The sequence below is a fragment of the Xenopus tropicalis genome, chromosome 3, assembly GCF_000004195.4.
Source record: "Xenopus tropicalis strain Nigerian chromosome 3, UCB_Xtro_10.0, whole genome shotgun sequence".
NCBI lineage: Eukaryota > Metazoa > Chordata > Amphibia > Anura > Pipidae > Xenopus > Xenopus tropicalis.
The window spans coordinates 146,597,754-146,618,592 of NC_030679.2; the positions used below are offsets into that span (position 1 = coordinate 146,597,754).

Below are 20,839 nucleotides of genomic sequence, written 5' to 3' on the forward strand. Positions count from 1 at the left end.
CTGAGAGCAACATCCAAGGGGTTGGGGAGCAACATGTTGCCCCTGAGCCACTGGTTTGGGACCACTGCCATAATTAATTTGTTCCCAGTGTTCTTATGGTTTATCTTAATCCTCCTTGACGTCAGGCAACCCACTAAGGGTGTGAGATCCTTGAGACCATGGCAGATGGTTACTGAATAATTCTATGTAAATGTCCATTAGTACCGAGGTATTATCTCTTGATTAACACTGGAGTATTATGTGACTATTTCAATGCTCTGGGACATTTAGGGGGGCATTTACACTCGATTGTTTTGGTTCAGATTTTTTGAAGCCATAATCTGACATGAAAAATTACATTTTGTTTTGATTTGTTATGCAACAAAACTGGTACAAATCCAAAAGCAAAAATAAGCCATGTAAAACCTGTCCAGATCACGTAGAAGCCAATGGCAGATGTCCCTTTTCCAATTGGAAGATCTTTCTTTGCGTCATGGTTTTAGGCATATTCTAGGTTTTTTTATGTTGGCATTCGGGCGACAAAACCAGAAAGTTGTGGTTTTTGCATTTTTTCTGTGTCATTTTTGTTTGTGCCTTTTCATTTCGGATATTTTCACAAGTGACTGGCATTCATGGAAATGAGTTTACTCGTGGCTTGAAAAACTAGAAAACCAAGAAAATCTGAATGTTAATAAATGCCCCCTTTTGTATATGATGTTGTATATTAGTTTTGGGTTCTATTTTTTTCCAAGGAGATGTTCTCTGGAGTTCATGTTGGGTCTGAACAATATAATGTAACATTTTGGCACAAAGATACAGCCCACCACAGCCCAACTGGAAGACAGGATGGCAAAGACCTCCATTGCCACAGTATACATGCCCCGGGCACTGAGATAGGCTGGGATAAAGGACACCCACACACTGAGGAAAGCCAACATACTGAATGTGATCAATTTGGCTTCATTGAAACTGTCAGGGAGGCGTCTGGCCAGGAAGGCAACAATGAAACTGATGGAGGCCAAGAGTCCAAGGTATCCCAGCATGCACCAGAAAGCAGTGGTTGAGCCTTCATTGCAGTTCACTATAAGTACTCCAGGTTTTGTGTCAGTGTCATACTCATGGAAGGGAGGAGACAATATCAACCACATAACACACAGAAATAATTGAATTAAGGCACAGAACACAATAACGCAGTAGGGCACCTTCACCCCTGTCCACTTCCTTAACCTGCTGCCGGGTTTGGTTGCATTAAAGGCAATGACAACAGTGATGGTTTTGGCCAGAACACAGGAGATGCAGAGGGCAAAAACCATCCCAAATGCCACCTGGCGCAGAAGGCACTTTTCAGGCTGTGGGTAACCAATGAACCCTAAAGAGCAAAGGAAACAGAGGAACAGGGAAAGCAGGAGAAGGCAGCTAAGGGAGTAGTTGTTGGCTCGGACTATTGGTGTTTTCCTGTAATAAATAAAAACTCCCAGTATAGTAATGGGGGTCAAAGTAGAGAAGCTAGTGATGGCTGCTAGGCTGTAACCCAAAGGCTCCGTATAGGTAAGGAACTCAACAGTTCTTGGTAGGCATCTGTCCTGCTGTAGATTGGGCCACGTGTCCCAGGAACATGGATGACATTCCAAAGCATCTGCAGAACAACAGTCAGATCAATGTCTTTATACACAGTAAGAGGAAGAGTTATACAAAAATGACAAAATAATATTTCCAGTACCTGTTTGGTTCGAAATCTGCCCCTGGGGACACCGGGCACACTCATAGCAACAGGGGGGTTTCCCTGGTACGATCAGCTTCCTAAATCCTGAGGGACAAGCTGGGCTGCAGTACGATACAGGAACCTGCAAAGGTCAAAATGACATTCTAAAAAAAAGGTGCCATTTCTTGAATTTTTTAGTTTTTGCTCAACCAGTACTGAAGGAGCCCCTAAGGGGCAGATTCATCTAAGTACGAGTTCAAATCCCGAAATGAGTAAAATTCGGATTAGATACGATAATTTCTGATGATCGGAAATGTCACGAAAATGCTTACGAAAAAATCGTAATAGTCACGATAATATCGTATTGGTGACACAAAATTTTTGTAACCGATCATAAACAGCAGGAAAACCTTTCTGACTTTGAACCTTCAGTGCATGATTTTGGAAACCTCCCATAGGGCTCAATGGCACTCTGCAGCTCCAACCCGGCCCAAGGAAAGTCTCCCATAGGGCTCAATGGCACCCTGCAGCTCCAACCCGCCCGAGGAAAGTCTCCCATAGGGCTCAATGGCACTCTGCAGCTCCAACCCGGCCCAAGGAAAGTCTCCCATAGGGCTCAATGGCACTCTGCAGCTCCAACCCGCCCAAGGAAAGCCTCCCATAGGGCTCAATGGCACTCTGCAGCTCCAACCTGGCCCAAGGAAAGTCTCCCATAGGGCTCAATGGCACTCTGCAGCTCCAACCCGGCCCAAGGAAAGCCTCCCATAGGGCTCAATGGCACTCTGCAGCTCCAACCCGGCCCAAGGAAAGTCTCCCATAGGGCTCAATGGCACTCTGCAGCTCCAACCCGGCCCAAGGAAAGTCTCCCATAGGGCTCAATGGCACTCTGCAGCTCCAACCCGGCCCAAGGAAAGCCTCCCATAGGGCTCAATGGCACTCTGCAGCTCCAACCCGGCCCAAGGAAAGTCTCCCATAGGGCTCAATGGCACTCTGCAGCTCCAACCCGGCCCAAGGAAAGTCTCCCATAGGGCTCAATGGCACTCTGCAGCTCCAACCCGGCCCAAGGAAAGTCTCCCATAGGGCTCAATGGCACACTGCAGCTCCAACCCGGCCCAAGGAAAGTCTCCCATAGGGCTCAATGGCACTCTGCAGCTCCAACCCGGCCCAAGGAAAGTCTCCCATAGGGCTCAATGGCACTCTGCAGCTCCAACCCGGCCCAAGGAGTAGTGATGATCGAAATTTTTCGGGAGGCATGGATTTGCGGCAATTTCGCCATTGGCGGATTTTCCCAGAAAACGGGTGACAAAATTCATCTACTTAAGAGCAGATTATTCATTTTTTTCACAAAAAGGAACATTCCAAAAATTGTTTCTAAATGAAAAAGAATGGGAACGTTTCTTTTTTTTTGTTCTTTTTTGCAATTGCCTGATTTGATTCCTGTGAATCGTGGAAAATTAGCATCCACAAATATTTTTAAAAAAAATCTAGTCCACTCTAAACAATAATATTTTAGACTTTCATCAAAGTACGATCGTTTCCGAATACAAAAAAATTGTATTCTTTCTAAGTTTTCGTACTTGGGGGGTACTAAACCCACTAAATTCCCCCTAGTTGGGTCCCAGGCTCAATGGAACACCACCTTCTGCTGGTGAGAGGAAGGCCAAAGAGGAAGTGCCCGCCCCCTACATATCACTATATTACAGTGTACAGGAAGTGGTCATCCTATCAAGTAGCCAATCACAGATGCAAATAGCTAAAGTTGAAACTGACCATTCCGCTTAGTAACATCAAACTAGGAAATGTAGGGATTGGACCTTAGGGAGTGTTAACCCTATGGGTCCCTGCAGGTATGTATGGCGCCATTAGGCAAGTGAGAATGGAGGAGGAGGTGGAGGAAGGAGGATGCTGATCACTTTTAAAAGCTCCAGTTACACTCAATACCAATGTGTTTTTAACTAGTTGTGGCCCTTTGCAATTTTTTTTAACCCTCAAGGTCTGGCCACAAATTTGTAACCTTTGGGACCACCAATGCTCTTTTTGTACTTTTCTAACCTTCAGGGCCCCTGGTCACCCAATGGTCTTTCTACTTTAACCATTTAAGATCCTCGGCCACCATTTTTTTACATTTTTAACCATTAGTGACCCTAGCCACCAAAAATGTGTTTTTCATTACGGTAATGGGGGTGGGGTGGGGGCTGCCCCTGATTTCTAATGGCAGCCTTGATTATTATATACAGAGAGGTTGCCTTCCTGCAGTTCATCCCACCCCCCCTGGTAACCGAGATTCAACACTTGAGAGCAACCCCCTTCCTCTTAAAGGGAAACTACCCCCCCAGAATGAATACGTAACCAACAGACAGTTTATATCATATAAAGGGACCTATTATAGAATCTCCCCAAACTGGAATATATATATCAGTAAATATTGCCCTTTTACATCCTTTCCCTTGAGCCGCCATTTTGTGATGGGCTGTGTGCTCCCCCTCAGAGATCAGCTGACAGGAAGTGATGCAGCTCTAACTGTAACAGGAAGTAGTGTGGGAGCAAAAGGCAGAACTCTGCCCATTCATTGGCTGATGGGGCCTAGCATGTATGTGTGCCTTGGCTTGTTTGTGTGCACTGTGACTCCTATGATCCCAGGGGGCGGGGCTTAGTACATAAAATGGCAGTTTCCTATTTAGGATTACCCAATGGCACATACGGCTAAACATGTATATTGATATGAAAATTATTTATTTGTGTCTAATATGGCGCCTCTTTTAACTGCTTGATCATAGACTCTAGGAAACAAGTCATAGGGGCCCATTTACTAAGGTTTTCTGAGCAAAGTTCTAATTTTTTTAGCTTTTGTTTTTTGGCAGTACACGATTGTTTTGCTTTTTTTCTCGACAAATTCGAGATAATTCTGGATATTTTCACAAAAAATTCAAGAAATGAACTAACGTTCGAGATTTATACAACTTTATGTGACTTTTTTAGACTGACAAAAAGTACGTTCAGTTTAAGCTGCCGACAACCATTGAGCCCTATGGAGGCTTAGGGGCACATTTACTAATCCACGAACGTCCGAATGCGTTTTTAACGTAATGATCGGTATTTTTGCGTTTTTTGGTTTTTTTTGAAACAACAAGAAGCTGGATACCATTAGCAGGGTCAGACTGGGTCGCCGGGACACTGGGAAACATCCCGGTGGGCCCTGGAGGCCCACACCTGACCCTTTCCGGCATTCTACCTGCCGACCGCTCCTCCCCTGGTGCGTTAAATTGACGTGCTCGGGGGAGGACTTTGGGTGGGGGGCCCTGCGAGGGGGGTTAGGGGGGCCCCTGCGGGGGTGGGGGGGATAGGGGACCCTAGTTGGCCCTTCACCCCCCAGTCCAACCCTGACCATTAGCCCTTTTCAATACCTGTGTCTGGGTGATCCATATAATGTTAGAAACATTGAGTTTCAGTGTTTTCCCATCGGGGCTGCTCGAGTCGTAACTGCCAACTGTAACCTTCTCCAGGGAGCCTTTGGCACTCAGCCGCCAGTTTACGATGTCGTATATGGCCGGAGGGTTCCCCTTCTCGTCAAAGAAAACCCGGGCTCCGTCGCTGGTCACAAAATTCACGTTTCTAACGTAATGGAGGAGCTGGGAAGACAAATAAAAAAAAGGACCGTGAACGTCAGGGTCCCTGTGGGAGAAATGAAGGTGATTGGTTAGAAAGGAGGTCTCTTACTTGCCAAGGGTAGAACGATGAAATATTGGCACACGAGCCGGCGTGGAATGGTCCATACCCAGGAGAACAATTGATCATACTATGTAGGCCCCAGGCGATGGCATAAACAGCCACATATAAAGTGTGCGCTATCCGATAGTCTATTCCTGCAATCAGACTTGCCAGCTTTTCATTCCCTGTACACGCCTTCAAGCTCCCATTGGCCGCTGAGGTGTCGGAATCCGGCCATCGACAAGAGAACGTTTGCTCCCAATATTCCCTCATGAACGTATCGTAAGGATCGTTCAAAGGGCTGAGGCTGCTGAGATGCTGAGGGAACTGGGGCATCTGCCCTTGGTGTATGGCGAAGCCGACGGTGCCGGTCAGTATCCCTTGGAATCTCTTGTTAGAAAGCAAATCGGAGGTCGACCAGCCTTCGCTGCCGATCCAAGTGTAGCCCGTCACGTTCTGCTTCAGCATCTCTTCCAGGACGATGGCAAAGTCTGTACTGGTTGAGATCACAACCACCACCCTTGCAGTTGACATTTGTATCACTTGTATGAGATGAGGAGCATTTCTGTCAGGCTTACTGGTCAGTATGTACTCAGCAAAGGCCACACAAGCCCCAGCCTTCGCTATCTCCTGCTTTATTATCTGAAGTCCGAACTGACCGTACTCATCATCGGTGGCCAAGATGCCCAGCCAAGACCAACCGAAGTAGGAAACCAGCTGGGCCAGGCCTTTCATTTGAAACTCATCACTGGGAATGGTCCGCAAGAAGGAAGGGAACTGGTTCCGGTCGCTTAGAATAGGGCTGGTTGCGAAATAACTGACCTGCAGAAATGTAATGATCATAGAAAAACATTATATTTATATCTGAAAATTATCTTCTCAGTACAGGTATGGGACCTGTTATCCAGAATGCTCGGGACCTGGGGTTTTCTGGATAAGGGATCTTTCTGTAATTTGGATCTCCTACCTTACGTCTGCTAAAAATCATTTAACCATTAAATAAACCCAATAGGACTGTTCTGCCCCAATAAGGGGTAATTATATCTTAGTTGGGATCAAGTACAGGTACTGTTTTATTATTACAGAGAAAAGGGAATCATTTAACCATTAAATAAACCCAATAGGGCTGTTCTGCCCCAATAAGGGGTAATTATATCTTAGTTGGGATCAAGTACAGGTACTGTTTTATTATTACAGAGAAAAGGGAATCATTTAACCATTAAATAAACCCAATAGGGCTGTTCTGCCCCAATAAGGGGTAATTATATCTTAGTTGGGATCAAGTACAGGTACTGTTTTATTATTACAGAGAAAAGGGAATCATTTAACCATTAAATAAACCCAATAGGGCTGTTCTGCCCCAATAAGGGGTAATTATATCTTAGTTGGGATCAAGTACAGGTACTGTTTTATTATTACAGAGAAAAGGGAATCATTTAACCATTAAATAAACCCAATAGGGCTGTTCTGCCCCAATAAGGGGTAATTATATCTTAGTTGGGATCAAGTACAGGTACTGTTTTATTATTACAGAGAAAAGGGAATCATTTAACCATTAAATAAACCCAATAGGGCTGTTCTGCCCCCAATAAGGGGTAATTATATCTTAGTTGGGATCAAGTGCAGGTACTGTTTTATTATTACAGAGAAAAGGGAATCATTTAACCATTAAATAAACCCAATAGGGCTGTTCTGCCCCAATAAGGGGTAATTATATCTTAGTTGGGATCAAGTACAGGTACTGTTTTATTATTACAGAGAAAAGGGAATCATTTAACCATTAAATAAACCCAATAGGGCTGTTCTGCCCCCAATAAGGGGTATTTATATATCAAACTGAACTTACCTGTGGGTATCGGTACAGCCCCAAGATCTGGGCCATAAGAATGGAACGTCTGGATGTAGAATCACCAATGACGCCAGCGTAGGGTGCTACTGTGTGACATTGATAATTTGGGGTGATATCTTTTCCTCCCGAGAGCATTAATAGCGTTCCCTGGGCCGCTCGCTGTAACGTTCTGCACGTGTCATAAATATGGAAACCCAGTGTAATGTTGGGCAGGAGCTCTGGGTCTGCATTAATCCTCTCTACAGTAAATATCAGGGCCTGTAGGCTCATGTAATACTCATCAGCAACCCTGGTATGGAAATAAAAACACGCAAAATTAGAATACAGGCAATTTAATTGAATGGAAAAGACAGGGGGAAAGTGTTGGAAGGGTTACTGCCTGCCCTGCTCTCATTTCCCTACAGAAATAGGGGTTGGTAGCACTAGGTAGGTACCTAATATATAGGGACAGAGACAGGGGAAAGTGTTGGAAGGGTTACTGCCTGCCCTGCTCTCATTTCCCTACAGAAATAGGGGTTGGTAGCACTAGGTAGGTACCTAATATATAGGGACAGAGACAGGGGAAAGTGTTGGAAGGGTTACTGCCTGCCCTGCTCTCATTTCCCTACAGAAATAGGGGTTGGTAGCACTAGGTAGGTACCTAATATATAGGGACAGAGACAGGGGAAAGTGTTGGAAGGGTTACTGCCTGCCCTGCTCTCATTTCCCTACAGAAATAGGGGTTGGTAGCACTAGGTAGGTACCTAATATATAGGGGCAGAGACAGGGGACAGTGTTGGAAGGGTTACTGCCTGCCCTGCTCTCATTTCCCTACAGAAATAGGGGTTGGTAGCACTAGGTAGGTACCTAATATATAGGGGCAGAGACAGGGGAAAGTGTTGGAAGGGTTACTGCCTGCCCTGCTCTCATTTCCCTACAGAAATAGGGGTTGGTAGCACTAGGTAGGTACCTAATATATAGGGGCAGAGACAGGGGAAAGTGTTGGAAGGGTTACTGCCTGCCCTGCTCTCATTTCCCTACAGAAATAGGGGTTGGTAGCACTAGGTAGGTACCTAATATATAGGGACAGAGACAGGGGAAAGTGTTGGAAGGGTTACTGCCTGCCCTGCTCTCATTTCCCTACAGAAATAGGGGTTGGTAGCACTAGGTAGGTACCTAATATATAGGGGCAGAGACAGGGGAAAGTGTTGGAAGGGTTACTGCCTGCCCTGCTCTCATTTCCCTACAGAAATAGGGGTTGGTAGCACTAGGTAGGTACCTAATATATAGGGGCAGAGACAAGGGAAAGTGTTGGAAGGGTTACTGCCTGCCCTGCTCTCATTTCCCTACAGAAATAGGGGTTGGTAGCACTAGGTAGGTACCTAATATAAAGGGGCAGAGACAGGGGACAGTGTTGGAAGGGTTACTGCCTGCCCTGCTCTCATTTCCCTACAGAAATAGGGGTTGGTAGCACTAGGTAGGTACCTAATATATAGGGGCAGAGACAGGGGAAAGTGTTGGAAGGGTTACTGCCTGCCCTGCTCTCATTTCCCTACAGAAATAGGGGTTGGTAGCACTAGGTAGGTACCTAATATATAGGGGCAGAGACAGGGGAAAGTGTTGGAAGGGTTACTGCCTGCCCTACAGGGGGGGGGACATTTCTGCCGTTATTGTACAGAATGACAGGAGAATCACTGTTGGCTGAAAGAAATAAAAGGAGAGGCCGAGCCTAACAGAGAGACCGCTGAAGGTTTAACCTGGGAATAATCAACAGATCCACAAAACAGACAATTTGATATAATTACAAAAGAGATACGTTAAATTCTCATATTCCAACCGAATGTTCCGGGAAAGCTCCGGGCTTTGCATTTTTCTTTCTATTTTGCAATGAGCAAACCCCGGGGGGCACCATTATTCTCAGTGGAGCCTTTGTGCACGAGATGAGCCTGCAATCTGATACAGAGAGATACAGAGACATACAGAGAGATACAGAGACATACAGAGAGATACAGAGAGATACAGAGACATACAGAGAGATACAGAGACATACAGAGACATACAGAGAGATACAGAGACATACAGAGACATACAGAGACATACAGAGACATACAGAGACATACAGAGAGATACAGAGACATACAGAGAGATCCAGAGACATACAGAGAGATCCAGAGACATACAGAGACATACAGAGACATACAGAGAGATACAGAGAGATACAGAGGCATACAGAGACATACAGAGACATACAGAGACATACAGAGAGATACAGAGACATACAGACACATAGAGACATATAGAGAGATACAGAGACATACAGACACATACAGAGACGTACAGTACAGAGACATACAGAGACATACAGTACAGAGACATACAGAGAGAACAGACTGTTCCAATTACCATATAGTCAGAATGTCCCAATATTTGTAGCCTGGATCTGGAACATCGGTCAGAAACCCTCAGGGCTCTCTGCCCCGTTGGCCAACTCTCCAGCTCTACTCCTACAACCCTTGAAGTTGCCCTTTAAATTGTATCGCAAGCGGCGCTACTTACGTCCGACATTGCAGCTCCCGGGGTTGGCTGGTGAAATTGGCCTTATTGTAGATGATATTAAAATGAACCGGAATGATTCCCCCTACGATAATATCTCCTGGGCGACTGATGTAGCTGCCGATGTCCTCGCTGGGCAGGTTGCAGCTGATTTTGGAAGCCACGGTGACAGCTAATGTACAGAACAGTACGGCCGAGAGGGGCACCGGAGGGATTCCGTGGCACCGGGGCATGGCATAGAGAGACATCTCCGTACAGAAGGCAATGACCCTGTTACTGGGCCATAGTGACACGCAGGCGTGACTATCCCCCACCAAACACGTACCTTATTTACAGGTATACATATACGGTGCAGGTAAATAGTTTTGGCCAATGGGGAACTCAAACAATAATTATGACTAATTGTCTGAACTCGTCAGGGAATCCGAGCTATTAGCAGCTATCTGTCTCTGGTTTTACGAATTCCTTTACTCCCAAAACACACAATGTGATGTGGAAAAGCTTCCAAAGAAACTATGAAGTCAATAAAGGGATTGGAAGATGGCGTTGCCATCTTCCAATCCCTTTATTGACTTCATAGTCTCTTCATAGTCCCTTTATTGACTTCACAGTCTCTAGAAATATTCAGGGTTAGGTTATAGTGGTACATATATGGAGGCCGTACACTGTAAGATCCACTTGTTCGAGGAGGTCGCCAAGTGAGCGGATCTTCTCCCGATATGTCCACCTACAGGTGGGTGATATCGGGCTAATTTAATCATTTGGCCCTAGGGGACCGCATCAATGAGCCCTTATCCAACAGAAAAATCAAACCTGCCCGATCGAGATCTGCCCGATTTCAGGCCAGATGATGGTTGGGAAGGCCCATCGTCGGTGACCATACATTGGTAGCTATATGACCACCTTTAGGAAGATTGGGGGCAGATTTAATTAAACTGTATCTGAGGAGCCAGCTAATGAAGGCTTCCCTTTTAATATACCCAGTGCTAGTAATTTAGCTACTGGCGCATGGGTCACTCAGGAGGAAATTCAAAAGAGACTTGAACATGTAAAGGTAAACAAAGGTCCAGGGCCGGATGGGATTCATCCCAGGGTATTAAATGAGCTGAGCGCTGTGATTGCCAAGCCTCTTCACATAATTTTTCAGGATCCGTTGAGGTTTGGCATGGTGCCAAGAGACTGGCGGATTGCTAATGTGGTGCCGTTATTTAAAAAGGGATCCCGTTCTCAGCCTGAAAACTATAGGCCTGTTAGTCTGACATCAGTAGTAGGAAAGCTTTTGGAAGGGGTAATAAGGGATAGGGTACTTGAATACATTGCAGTTCACAATACTATTAGTTTGTGCCAGCATGGTTTTATGCGTAACAGATCTTGCCAGACTAATTTAGTTGCCTTTTATGAGGAGGTGAGCAGGAACCTTGATGCTGGAATGGCAGTTGATGTCATCTACTTGGACTTTGCTAAAGCGTTTGATACAGTACCTCACAGAAGGTTAATGATCAAATTAAGGAATATTGGCCTAGAACATAATATTTGTAATTGGATAGAGAACTGGCTGAAGGATAGAGTACAAAGAGTGGTGGTAAATGGAACATTTTCTAATTGGACCAGTGTGGTTAGTGGGTACCGCAGGGGTCAGTCCTTGGTCCTTTGCTTTTTAACTTGTTTATTAATGACCTGGAGGTGGGCATAGACAGTACTGTTTCTATTTTTGCTGATGACACTAAATTGTGCAAAACTATAAGTTCCATGCAGGATGTGCCGCTTTGCAGAGCGATTTGACAAAATTGGAAAACTGGGCAGCAAACTGGAAAATGAGGTTCAATGTTGATAAGTGCAAAGTTATGCATTTTGGTAGAAATAATATAAACGTGAACTATCTACTGAATGGTAGTGTGTTGGGGGGATCCTTAATGGAGAAGGATCTAGGGGTTTTTGTAGATAACAAGTTGTCTAATTCCAGGCAGTGTCATTCTGTGGCTACTAAAGCAAATAAAGTGCTGTCTTGTATAAAAAAGGGCATTGACTCAAGGGATGAGAACATAATTTTGCCCCTTTATAGGTCCCTGGTAAGGCCTCACCTTGAGTATGCAGTGCAGTTTTGGGCTCCAGTCCTTAAGAAGGATATTAATGAGCTGGAGAGAGTGCAGAGACGTGCAACTAAACTGGTAAAGGGGATGGAAGGGTTAAACTATGAGGTGAGACTGTCAGGGTTGGGGTTGTTTTCTCTGGAAAAGAGGCGCTTGCGAGGGGACATGATTACTCTGTACAAGTACATTAGAGGGGATTATAGGCAGATGGGGGTGTTCTTTTTTCCCATAAAAACAATCAGCGCACCAGAGGTCACCCCTATAGATTAGAGGAACGGAGATTCCATTTGAAGCAGCGTAGGGGGTTCCTCACGGTGAGGGCAGTGAGGGGGTTGGGGAATGCCCTTCCTAGTGATGTGGTAATGGCAGATTCAGTTAATGCCTATAAGAGGGGCCTGGATGAGTTCTTGAACAAGCAGAGTACCCAAGGCTATTGTGATACTAATATCTACAGTTAGTACTAGTGGGTGTATATATAGTGTATGTATGTGAGTGTATAGATTGGTAGGTGTGGGTTAGGTGTGCTGGGTTTACTTGGATGGGTTGAACTTGATGGACACTGGTCTTTTTTCAACCCTATGTAACTATGTAACTATGTAACTATGAATAGATTCTGGGGAATCCAGAATAGGTAGAACTGTCTGTCTACTCCAAACTACCAAGTTGCAATGCTTTCCTAAAATTATTGTTTTTTTATCCAAATTTGTGAAATTTTTTAATAATCGCTTTAAAGCTTCCAGACTATAGTATCTTATCTCCTACAGGTCATAAAGTAACCAGATAAAACACCCTAAATATGAACGCCAGGGGTCCACTAAACAGTTTGATGCCCAATATGTATAGATGTATCTAAGTATGTGGCATGTAGGGGCCCCAATGTGAACATACCCCCATATGATCTGTCATTTCTGTCATTTCAGATTCTGCAAAATCAACACATTTACATCATTTTATGTAGAATAAAGCTACAAAAAGTATACTCACCCCAGAAAGCCATATTTTTGTGTAAAGTACACATTCCCCTGAATTCAAAATTGGTACCTGTGTCTTTCTACTCCAAAGTACCAAGCTGCAAAGATTTCCTAAAGTTGGCAATTTTGAAAACATTTCCAAAAATCCTCTTAAAGCTTCTTATCTCCCGCATATCATTAGGTACCAAGATAAAACACCCTAACACCCTAAATTTGAACGCCAGGGGTCCACTGAACAGTTTGATGCCCAATATGTATAGGTTTACCTAAGTATGTGGCATGTAGGGGCCCCAATGGGAACTTACCCCCATATGTACTGTCATTTCTGTCATTTCAGATTTTGCAAAATCAACACATTTACATCATTTTATGTAGAATAAAGCTACAAAAAGTATACTCACCCCAGAAAGCCATATATTTGTGTAAAGTACACATTCCCCTGAATTCAAAATTGGTACCTGTGTCTTTCTACTCCAAAGTACCAAGCTGCAAAGATTTCCTAAAGTTGGCAATTTTGAAAACATTTCCAAAAATCCTCTTAAAGCTTCTTATCTCCCGCATATCATTAAGTACCAAGATAAAAAACCTTAAAACGCTAAATTTGAACGCCAGGGGTCCACTGAACAGTTTGATGCCCAATATGTATAGGTTTACCTAAGTATGTGGCATGTAGGGGCCCCAATGGGAACATACCCCCATTTGATCTATCATTTCTGTTATTTCAGCTTCTGCAAAATCAACACATTTACATAATTTTTTGTGAGATAAAGCTAGTAAAAAGTACGCTCACCCCAGAAAGCCATATATTTTTGGAAAGTGCACATTCCCCCAAATCTAAAATGGGCACCCGTGTCTTTCTACTCCAAAGTACCAAGCCGCAAGGCTTTCCTAAATTTGGCAATTTTGATAACATTTCCAAAAATCCTCTCAAAGCTTCCACTTTGCAGCATTTTATCTCCCACATAGTATTAGGTACCAAGATAAAACACCCTAAATTTGAACACCAGGGGTCCACTTAACAGTTTGATGCCCAATATGTATAGGTTTACCTAAGTATGTGGCATTTAGGGGCCCCAATGTGAACATACCCCCATATGTACTGTCATTTCTGCTCCTGCAAAATCAACACATTTACATGCTTTATGTGGGATAATGCTACAAAATAGTAAGCTCACCACAGGAAGCTATATATTTTTGAAAAGTACACATTCCCCTGAATCTAAAATGGGTACCCATTTCTTTTTACTCCAAAGTACCAAGCCACAAAGCTTTCCTAAGTTTGACGATTTTTATGACATTTCCAAAAATCACCTCAAAACTTACACTATGCAGCATCTTATTTTCTACAGGTCATTACATACCAACATAAAACACTTTTAGTATGAACCCCAGAGGTCTACTGAACAGTTTGATGCCCACTGTACATAGGTTTATCAAAGCACATGGAACTTAGAGACCCCAAAATATACCTTGTGCACACTGATTTCATGGCTTACCTTTACCTAATTCATAAACACATGGCAGTTTCATGAGGGGTAGAAGCTCCAGAAATGAAGGGTAACCCCTAAAAACCATATATTGTTGGAAAGTACACATTCTGACAAATCTAACATGCATAAAGAAGACTTTCTACACCAAAGTACCAATCTGGAAAGCTTTCTTAAATTTAATGGTTTTTATTACTTTTCTGAAAAAGACCTTAAATTGTTGCAATTTGACACATTTATCTTACAACATTTCTTACATATAATGACACATCACCCTAAATATGAATGCCAGCGGTCTACTGAACAGTTTGATGCCCAATATGCAAAGATTTACCAAAGTATGTGGTGTACAGAGGCACCCAAATGAAAATAGTCAATTTCTGCAAAAAAAGCCAAATAACCATGTATTATGTGCCGTAAGACCCCCTAACTGTACAGAAAAAACAAGAAAACCATATATTTTTGGAAAGTACACATTCTGACAAATCCAACCTGGGTAAAGAGTCGTTTCTACACCAAAGTGCCAATCTGCAAAGCTTTCCTAAAGTTAGTGGTTTTTATGACATATCAGAAAATCACATAAAAATTTGCCGCATTTATCTCACACAATTTCTTGTATACAAAGGCAAATCACCCCAAATAGGAACACCTAAGGTCTACTGAACAGTTTGATGCCCAATATGCATAGATATAACAAAGTCTGTGGTATGTACTGACCCCAAAATGAAAATAGCGCATAAGGATTTCTCGCCTGCCAACTCAGCTTTTGCACACAGAGCCCCCTGACAGCGTATTATGTGCCGTAACCCCCCTAACTATACAGAGACCCCCAGAAAACCATATATTTTTGTAAAGTACGCATTCTGATAAATTCAAAATAGGTAAAGTTGTTTTTATACACAAAAGTACCACATGGCAAAGCTATGCTAAAAAACAGATTAGGAATTCTAATACAGGGTTAAAAATGCAATAAAACCACAAAAACTAAATTGTAAATTGATGAAACAACAAAATAAGTCACACAACAGCATAATTAGTGGTTAGAATTGCTGATCCAATAATCACGCTGCCAAAATAAATTTTTTAGGGAAAAAAACTAAAGACAAAGGGGTAAAAAAAAAAAAATTGTGTATACATGTGTGTGTACACATCTAAAATTTGAGTGACAGTGTGTAAGTGTGTATATAAGTATGCTAAAGTGTGTTAAAGAGTGCTAGAGTGTGCTAGAGCAAAATGGAAAATAAAAAAAAACCTGTGATAAATTGTGTGTGTAAATGTGTGTAAGTGTGTGTATTTGGCAAATAAAGAGCACTTACCAGTAGAAGGTCTCAGGGATCGCAGGCAGGAGTCCTCTCTGATGTTCTCGCAGCACAGGAAGTGCGTGGGCGGCGCTGAGGGGGCAAGGAGCAGGGGAAGACACAGGACAAGCAGCAGACGCGATGCAATTGCATCTGCTGCTTGTAGGTCCGTGCTGCGATGCAATTGCATCGCTGGACTGACTTGCCAGCCCCCTTGGCTCGTTGCAAAAGCTGCCGGTGCAGAGAGAATCGCATTAGTACAAATAACATAGGTACTACGTTGTTGGCACATAACAGCTTTTTTAAAACAATGTAGTACCTACGTTGTTGGCAGGGAAAGGGTAAAGTCCTTGCACGGTTTTATTGTCTATTACTGCCTTGTCTACCTTTGCAGTGTTAAAGTGTTATTTATCCCCATTCTGAAACAATATATCTACTTAGTGCCATTACTATCTACCACCACGTGCCGTCTATGGTGAGTGTGTTACAGAGCTTAATGGCAGATAAGATGAACAACCATTGTAATCCTTGGTAGGTGACACCACATTTAAGTGACAGTCCAGTAGCTAAGAGTGACCACTATTTGCATTCATTATTCTAACTATACCAAAGAAGTAAACATTAACAAATGAATGGCTGGTATTTTTGCTTTGGAGAAACCATATTGTGGTGGCACTAGAGAGTAAACTGATGTCTTATTGGTATGATACTTAAGTGCCCTAATACTGCAGTAAATATATTTAATATATAGAGTCTGAGATCTAAACTCCTTTTCTTGTTCTGTGGTTTCACTCTAGTTACATAGTTACATAGGGTTGAAAAAAGACCAGTGTCCATCAAGTTCAACCCATCCAAGTAAACCCAGCACACCTAATCCACACCCACCAACCTATACACTCACATACATAAACTATAAATACAACCACTAGTACTAACTGTAGATATCAGTATCACAATAGCCTTGGATATTCTGATTGCTCAAGAACTCATCCAGGCCCCTCTTATAGGCATTAACAGAATCTGCCATTACCCCATCACTAGGAAGGGCATTCCCCAACCTCACTGCCCTCACCGTGAAAAACCCCCTACGCTGCTTCAAATGGAAGCTCTGTTCCTCTAATCTAAAGGGGGGGGCCTCTGGTGCGTTGATTGTTTTTATGGGAAAAAAGAACATCCCCCAACTGCCTATAATCCCCTCTAATGTACTTGTATAGAGTAATCATGTCCCCTCGCAAGCGCCTCTTTTCCAGAGAAAACGACCTCAACCCTGACAGTCTAACCTCATAGTTTAAATCTTCCATCCCCTTTACCAGTTTAGTTGCACGTCTCTGCACTCTCTCCAGCTCATTAATATCCTTCTTAAGGACTGGAGCCCAAAACTGCACTGCATACTCAAGGTGAGGCCTTACCAGGGACCTATAAAGGGGCAAAATTATGTTCTCATCCCTTGAGTCAATGCCCTTTTTTATACAAGACAGCACTTTATTTGCTTTAGTAGCCACAGAATGACACTGCCTGGCATTAGACAACTTGTTATCTACAAAAACCCCTAGATCCTTCTCCATTAAGGATCCCCCCAACACACTACCATTCAGTAGATAGTTTGCGTTTATATTATTCCTACCAAAGTGCATAACTTTGCACTTATCAACATTGAACCTCATTTCCCAGTTTGCTGCCCAGTTATCTAATTTTGTCAAATCGCTCTGCAAAGCGGCACATCCTGCATGGAACTTATAGTTTTGCACAATTTAGTGTCATCAGCAAAAATAGAAACAATACTGTCTATGCCCACCTCCAGGTCATTAATAAACAAGTTAAAAAGCAAAGGCCCAAGGACTGACCCCTGCGGTACACCCCTAACCACACTGGCCCAATTAGGAAATGTTCCATTTACAACCACTCTTTGTACTCTATCTTTCAGCCAGTTCTCTATCCAATTACAAATATTATGTTCTAGGCCAATATTCCTTAATTTGATCATTAACCTTCTGTGAGGTACTGTATCAAACGCTTTAGCAAAGTCCAAGTAGATGACATCAACTGCCATTCCAGCATCGAGGTTCCTACTCACCTCCTCATAAAAGGCGACTAAATTAGTCTGGCAAGATCTGTTACGCATAAAACCATGCTGGCACAAACTAATAGTATTGTGAACTGCAATGTATTCAACTACCCTATCCCTTATTACCCCTTCCAAAAGTTTTCCTACTCTAGGTTTGCTATTGAGTATTACCAGAGCATGCAGGCTTAATATTTGCTGTGGAGGAGATTAACTCAAACCCTGAGCTCCTTCCCAACATCTCTTTGGGTTACGAGGTCTTTGATACCTGCTATGCTTTACGGCGAGCAGCACAAGGAACTCTTTCAATGCTGTCCGGAGGAACACAGAGCACCCCAAATTATAACTGTCACCAAGGGACTCATCTTGCTGGAGTTGTTGGTGACTCAGGATCGACACAGTCCATCCTTATGGCCCAAATCCTGGGGCTGTACCAGTATCCACAAGTAAGTACAACGTTTTTAAAACAAAGATGTTCTCAGCAGTGTCTTGAAAATTTGCCTATTGTATTTCTTCTTTTACAGATCAGTTACTTTGCAACCAACCCAGTTCTAAGTGATCGGAATTTGTTCCCTTCCTTTTTCCGTACAGTACCTAGTGATGAGTTTCAGATGAGGGGTCTGGCCCAGTTGCTTTCTCATTTTGGTTTGTCTTGGGTTGGTGTCTTGGCCACTGATAATGACTACGGTCAATATGGACTTCAGATAGCAATGCAGGAAATTATAAGTAGTGGAGCCTGTGTGGCCTTCACTGAGACTATCTTGACCGGCCAACCCAATAGGAATGCTCCTCGGCTTGCACAGGTCATTAAAGAATCAACTGCAAAGGTTGTGATTGCGATTACAGGTGATTCTGATTTGGTGATTGTGTTGAGGCAGAATGTGACTGGAAAGATTTGGATTGCGACTGAAGGATGGGCAACTGCTAATTCACTTTCTAATGAACGATTCCAAGGGATTTTGTTGGGCGCCATTGGTTTCGCAATCTACAGTGGGCAGATGCCAAGTTTTAGCGAGTATCTAAACAGCCTCCATCCATCAAATGATCTTTATGATCCATTTATAAAGGAATTCTGGGAACAAGCCTTCTCTTGTAAGTGGCCCAGTCAGAAAAATGTTTCCCTGGTGGACAATGTCAGAGAACAAACCTGTACAGGGAATGAAAGGCTGGAGAGTGAATTAACTAAAGTAGATCGGCGAGTGTCTGGCAATGTCTACACTGCTGTCTATGCCATTGCCTGGGCCCTACATAATCTGCTTAACTGCACAGCCGGAGTTGGGCCATTCCATGATGGCGCCTGTGCCAACATTTCATCATTTCACCCTTGGCATGTAAAGGAACACTTTATTACCTACTTCTTCTAGTTCTAGATTTATAAGCTTTTCTCATTCACTGAATGTATTTATATTTCTAATTCTCAGCTTCTCCAATATATTAAAAAAGTGAACTTCAAGACCCCGGCTGGGAATCGAGTATTTTTCGATGAAAGAGGGAACCCTCCAGCCATCTATGATATTGTGAATTGGCATCTGACTTCCCAGGGCTCCCTGGGGCAAATCACAGTTGGAAAATATGACTTGAGTGCGCCCAATGGGAAAAGTTTATATATAGATAATGGTTTGATTAACTGGGCCAGCAAAACCCAGGTGCTGGAAACCCCCATTTTATTCCTTCCTCACATCTCATGAATACTTTGTTCTTAATTAATTTAATACAATTAACAATCATTGATAACAATTGCACTTATGTAATATGCCCTGTATTTCTTTATGATTCTAAAATTGCCATGATTTCCATAGATTCCTCCTTCCAAGTGCAGCCCAAGTTGTCCTTCAGGATTTAGGAAGGTGATTGTACCAGGAAAGCCTCCTTGTTGCTATGAGTGTGCCCGGTGTCCCCAGGGGCAGATATCCAATCAAACAGGTTCTATAATAATTATTTTGATATTTTGGATAATTAATTTAGTTTATATTAGGTATTAAACAAATCTTCCTCTCCAGATGCCTTGGATTGCCATCCATGTTCCTGGGACATGTGGCCCAATCTTCAGCAGGACAGATGCCTACCAAGGCCTACAGAGTTCCTTTCCTATGAAAATCCTTTGGGTTACAGCTTAGCAGCCATTTCCATGTTGTCCTCCATGATCCCTCTTGTAATTTTGGGAATTTTTATTCATTATAAAAATACACCAATTGTAAAAGCCAACAACTATTCTCTTAGTTATTTTCTCCTGCTTTCCCTGTTCCTCTGTTTCCTTTGCTCTTTAGGGTTCATTGGTTACCAACAACCTGAAAAGTGCCTTCTGCGCCAGGTGGCATTTGGGTTGGTTTTTGCCCTCTGCATCTCCTGTGTTCTGGCCAAAACCATCACTGTTGTCATTGCCTTTAATGCAACCAAACCCGGCAGCAGGTTAAGAAAGTGGACAGGGGTTAAGGTCTCCTACTGTGTCATTATGCTTTGTGCCTTGATTCAGATGATTGACTGTGTGCTTTGGCTGATCTTCTCTCCTCCCTTCCATGAACTTGACACTGACACACAACCTGGTGTGATCATAGCTAATTGCAATGAAGGGTCACCCACTGCTTTCTGGTGCATGATGGGATACCTTGGACTCTTGGCCTCCATCAGTTTCATTGTTGCTTTCCTGGCCAGACGCCTCCCTGACAGTTTCAATGAAGCCAAATTGATCACATTCAGTATGTTGGCTTTCCTCAGTGTGTGGGTGTCCTTTATCCCAGCCTATCTCAGTGCCCGGGGCATGTATACTGTGGCAATGGAGGTCTTTGCCATCCTGTCTTCCAGTTGGGCTGTGGTGGGCTGTATCTTTGTGCCAAAATGTTACATTATATTGTTTAGACCCAACCTGAACTCTAGAGAGCATCTTATAGGAAAAAGGACAGCCTAAACAATAAAATTAAAGAAATAAAATATAAACAATTTTATATTGTTCCCGTTTGTTCAGCCATTTATATTCCTTACAGTGTGTAACGGCTTATGTCATATTAGAGTCTTTTAAACAGTTTTTGACATAATAGTATTTGTCCGAACTGTATAGAGTAATATCACACAATATTCTTTAAACTCTTTATATTTGCTGATAAATAGAAAGTATATATCCCAAATGATGAGTTCTCCGTTAGCTAATGTAAGCATCAGAGGGA

The 20,839-nt window shown here is 43.0% G+C and overlaps 2 protein-coding genes across 2 annotated transcripts; one reads left to right on the top strand and one right to left on the bottom strand.

The window, feature by feature from the left end:
* Window positions 1–424: 424 nt before the first annotated feature.
* On the bottom strand, window positions 425–15,806 carry LOC100492347 (extracellular calcium-sensing receptor). The gene is made up of 7 exons (XM_031898297.1): window positions 15,635–15,806; window positions 9,774–9,942; window positions 7,236–7,527; window positions 5,399–6,211; window positions 5,086–5,310; window positions 1,700–1,823; window positions 425–1,615 (listed from the first exon to the last, which is right to left on the bottom strand). Exons 1-7 carry the CDS (start codon window positions 15,804–15,806, stop codon window positions 717–719), a joined length of 2,694 nt encoding a protein of 897 aa, XP_031754157.1. The 3' UTR covers window positions 425–716.
* Window positions 15,807–19,710: 3,904 nt separating this feature from the next.
* Window positions 19,711–20,583, top strand: LOC108646256 (vomeronasal type-2 receptor 26-like). The gene has a single exon (XM_018092719.2). It carries the CDS (start codon window positions 19,711–19,713, stop codon window positions 20,581–20,583), a length of 873 nt encoding a protein of 290 aa, XP_017948208.2.
* Window positions 20,584–20,839: the final 256 nt, after the last annotated feature.